General features: G+C 27.6%; 1 protein-coding gene across 1 annotated transcript; it reads left to right on the top strand.

Annotated features, from left to right (window-relative positions):
- Positions 1-309: 309 nt before the first annotated feature.
- Positions 310-1,248, top strand: JRE4 (jasmonate-responsive ERF 4). The gene has a single exon (XM_004229703.5). The coding sequence runs from the start codon at positions 415-417 to the stop codon at positions 1,072-1,074; it is 660 nt and encodes a 219-aa protein (XP_004229751.1). The 5' UTR covers positions 310-414; the 3' UTR covers positions 1,075-1,248.
- The last annotated feature ends 3,525 nt before the right edge of the window (positions 1,249-4,773 follow it).

The raw sequence follows: 4,773 nt of genomic DNA, 5'->3' as shown, positions 1-4,773 counted from the left end.
ATAATAAGAAAATATCTTTTATAATAAAATACTTTAAAAAAATAAAATTATATTAGTTATTTTAGGTTTGTCCACTCTTATGTCAAGTGGACAATAAATAATAGAATTATAATAATATCAGTTCAAGATTGTTCAGTGAGATAATAAAATTAACGTGTATTTTTGAAAATTTAAAACAATTTCACGTGTCAGTTTATACATTTTTTTCCTCTATTTTTTAAAGTAGTATATAAAAAAGATTCCATGTAAAAAAATTTTTTGATTAGTCTTAAATTATTTGATTATGGGAAAAGAAAAAACGAAAAGTGTCGTATAGACGGGGTGAGATGGAAGTAGTAGTATATATAAGTAGCACTAGAGTTCCACTACTAATATTACATTACATTCATCACATATTATTCATCCAAAACAAGAATGAGTATTGTAATTGATGATGATGAAATCTTCTCTTTACCTAGCCTTGATGAACTTGAATCCATCACACATCTTCTTTATGACGACGATTCCGATTTTTTCGAAACTCTTTCCCCAATGAGTTTAGATGTTACAACATTATTGCCTAATATTCCTACCTCCAATTCAATTGAATCCCCCGTAACACCGGAGGAAACAAAAGAACCATCTGTGGCGTGTGAGGACGCGCCACAAGATTGGAGGCGGTTCATAGGGGTGAGGCGGAGGCAGTGGGGCACGTTTTCAGCCGAAATAAGAGATCCAAATAGGAGAGGAGCGAGGCTGTGGCTCGGAACTTATGAGTCCCCGAGGGATGCAGCATTAGCTTATGACCAAGCCGCTTACAAGATTCGGGGAACCAAAGTTCGGCTTAATTTTCCTGACCTGATTGGCTCGGACGTACCTATGCCACCTAGAGTAACGGCTAGGCGTCGTACACGCTCACGCTCACGCTCACCCGAGCCATTAACAACTTCGTCCTCGTCATCCTCATCATCCTCGTCCTCGTCCTCGTCCTCGTCGGAAAATGGAACGAAGAAAAGGAAAATAGATTTGATAAACTCAATAGCAAAATCCAAATTACTTTGTGGGATGGATTTACAAATGTTAATACAAATGTGAGAAAAGAGCAAAGGTTTATTTTTCTTCGTTTGACAATTAAGTACTACGTCGTATAATTAATAGACTCATCAAGGTCATTGTGTAAATGCACTTCTTTCACGACCTTCTCCTTTATGAGATTGTTATGAATTTTACATTATTTCCTTTATCAACTATATATTTATCGTTTTCATACGCGGTGGAGTTCATCTGAATTTCTCTTTCTAAGGTTATATATAGAGAAGGATGTTGAATTTTTCGTCTTCTTTTTTTTATTAAATAAAAAATCTATCTTCTACATCAGTTTTGTATATTAATGGATTTCAGATCTATTATTTGTCGTAATTTTATATATCTGCATGCTACATCCGAGAGCATTCACAAGAAGTTGTTATACTACACGTAAGTTTGAACAAATTAAGTGTTATTTTGTAAAGAATAAATTTTAATTAGGATCGGTGGTAAATTTTTTATACACCATTCATTAATAATCATAATATGAAATTATTTAAAATATATTGAAGTTTTATTTAAGCAATTGTATATGTCTTCGTCAAAATGATCCTATTCCTTAATTTTACCAAATGACCAAAATACATTAAAAAAAATATATGCACTATTACGAAGCTACTAAGAAAATATATATATATATTCATTAATTGGATTCAATAAAGTAAATTTGAGCGTGAACTACATAGTGTATTATTTTTTTAACATATTGTTTTCATGTAATATGAATAATCTTCTCACGTTAGATTATACATTCTTCAAAATGAATAATTTTAGAATTGATCAGAATAATACTATCTATGAGAATAAATGTGAGTGGTGAAGATGTAACAGTAAAATAGATATGAAATGTAAATTATATATTTTTTTTTCACTAAACTTAAACTTATGTATCAATTTTTATTAAATAATATAAAATCATGATATGAAATTTTCGAATCTAAGTTACTCAAAAGAATTCAATTCATTATTTCAAATTGTGAGAAAAAAACAATAGTGATTCCACATTTAAATACTAGTGTACTATTTTTTTAGAAGTAGGTGGGTTTATTTTTCTATTTTTGGGGGTTGGGGTTGGGGTGGGGACGCAGGTCCCAAAGCAACAGGCTGATTGTCAAGTGGCAGTCAAACAAACCATATAAATTTTAATTTTATTTAAATAAAATATTTTAACAAATGTAATAACTATTTAAATGTAAACAAGATCCACATAATGGAAACAGGGCGGACCTAGGATATGGTGAATTCCTTGTAAAAAATTATGTTGTATATTTAAAATATTTTAAAATTATTTTATGTTTATATATTGTTTTTGAATCTACTAAATATAAGAGGTTGACATAGTAATTTAAAAGTTCAAATAATTTTTTTTTTTCCGAATCCCCGGAATCCGGGATCCGACCACTGATTGGGGACAGGAGATCTCACTGTGTCAAAACAGTCTCCACAATTATTTATTTTTGAAAGTTTTACTCTTAATTACCATTAATATTATTCAAGGCAGATATTTAAATAAGAGATTTTTTGATAAATATTATTTTTAAATAATGCACATGGGTGAAATACTAAATTCAGTATATTTGGATTCTTTCACTCAGATCTTTATGTATGTTATACAGATTTTAAATCAATAAATTAATAACTTATACTATCAATGCTACAGAGCTCAGATATCAATAATGGTTAATAAGTCTATACCTAATTAATGCACACATAATGGATTACCTACCCTTACATCTTTCATTTGATTTGAAATAAATTATTTCGAGATTAATTATTTTAAAATAATTTATTTCATTTTATATATATAATGATAATTTATTTTATTATTATAATATAATATAAAAATAAAATAAATTAATTTTAATATGACAGTCAAACGAGATGAAGAAAAATTTATCTTCATAATTATATTTTTTTCGCATAAATATTTACGTTGCTCTCTTATACTAAGTGAGAGAATTATTGAGAACTGCTAAATAGTCCTAATTTAAACAAAGACTTATATAACCTTGTTAGATTTTATAATATTTTTCTTCATAAGTTTCTCTTCAAATTATATTAAATAAAATACAATAATTTCTTGCTATTTCCTAAACTCTTCCGGGAATTAAAATTGATAAATTTTATATCTTTGTTTATTCTGAAATAAAATCTAATGATTTATATCATTTTATATAGGAAAAATGCACAAGTACCTCTTCAATTTATGCCCGAAATTACAGAGACATACTTATATTATACTAAGGTCCTATTACACTCCTCAACTTATTTTATAAGTAATTTATACCCCTTTTTGGCATACGTAGCACTATCTTGAGAAAAAAAGTCAAACAGCGTTGGGCCCACAAAATAGTGTCATGTAGGTCAAAAAAGGGTACAATAAAATAAGTTAAGGGGGGTAATAGGACTTTAGTATATTATAAATGTATTTCTGAGATTTCGAGCGTAGGTTGACGGAATACTTGTGCATTATCCCAATTATTTAATTTAAACTTTCAATGTATATTCAAATTTTTTTAATCGCCATACTTATTACTTTAGCAAAAACGTTGTCTTAAAATAATTATTTTACTTAAGAAATTCAAGATAAATATTAGTACTTTCTCTGTTAAATAATAATTGGTTAATATTGATCTTATACACATTTTTAGAAATCAGTAATAAATAATAAGTGTAATATTATTACATTATTTTTTGAATATATTAAATTTAACATTTAGAAAAATGTGTTAGATACTTTTAGTTTAACATCAATGACAAAATAGATACAAAAAGATAAATTATCTCTTAATTCTTTAAATTGATTAATTATTACAAATAACTATTTTTAATAGGGAAAATTGTATAAAATAGTAAACTAATAACCTAAATTAAATTGAATAGCTAGGGTTTGATTTAATTGTGCTCCATAGCAAACATTGACAAAAATTTGCCAGGCGTCTCTCTCCCAGAAGTCTCGCTCGCCACTCTCCCATTCTCGCCTCTCTCGCTTTATACACAGAAGTGTATAATTTCTGTTTCTGTTTTGTATAAAGCGAGAGAAAATTGTATATACACATGCAAAAATGTATATCTTCGTGTTATACACTTAATTATATAATTTACAAACATTTTACTTCAAATATTGCAGAGAAAAAGGCCAAAGAATTATACAATTGTGATTTATACAATTGCAGTGAAATACAATTTTTCTAGCTTTATACAACAGAAGTGTATATATTGTGTTTCTGTTTTTGTATAAAGCGAGAAAAACATATATTTTCTTGCTATACACTTATAATTATGCAATATACATACATTTTAATTCGATTCAACTATATGCAAAGCTAATTATATAATTCAGCGAAATAGGCCAGCGAATTATACAATTTAGGCCAGCGAATTATACACTTTTATATGTATAGCGAATTATACAGTTTTTATGTTTGTTATGGAGCGCAGTTATGTAAAGTTTGCTATATTATACAAATATAATTTTTTTGTTTGCTATATGTGAAAGTTGCCCTTTTTAATATGATAGAATAAATAATTTTTTCAATTATACCTTTATTCAATAACTATTTTACCTTTATAATACTCCATTCTTTAAAACATCCCATATATAAGGGTAACCTAGGATATAACACCTGGTATTTATTATTTTTTTAATTGGTGTAAATTTTTTTATTTAAAACAATACTTATTTCGAAAAGAATTAAGTATCACAAG

This window comes from Solanum lycopersicum, chromosome 1, assembly GCF_036512215.1.
Source record: "Solanum lycopersicum chromosome 1, SLM_r2.1".
Lineage (NCBI taxonomy): Eukaryota > Viridiplantae > Streptophyta > Magnoliopsida > Solanales > Solanaceae > Solanum > Solanum lycopersicum.
This window is presented reverse-complemented; position numbering and strand designations above follow the sequence as displayed.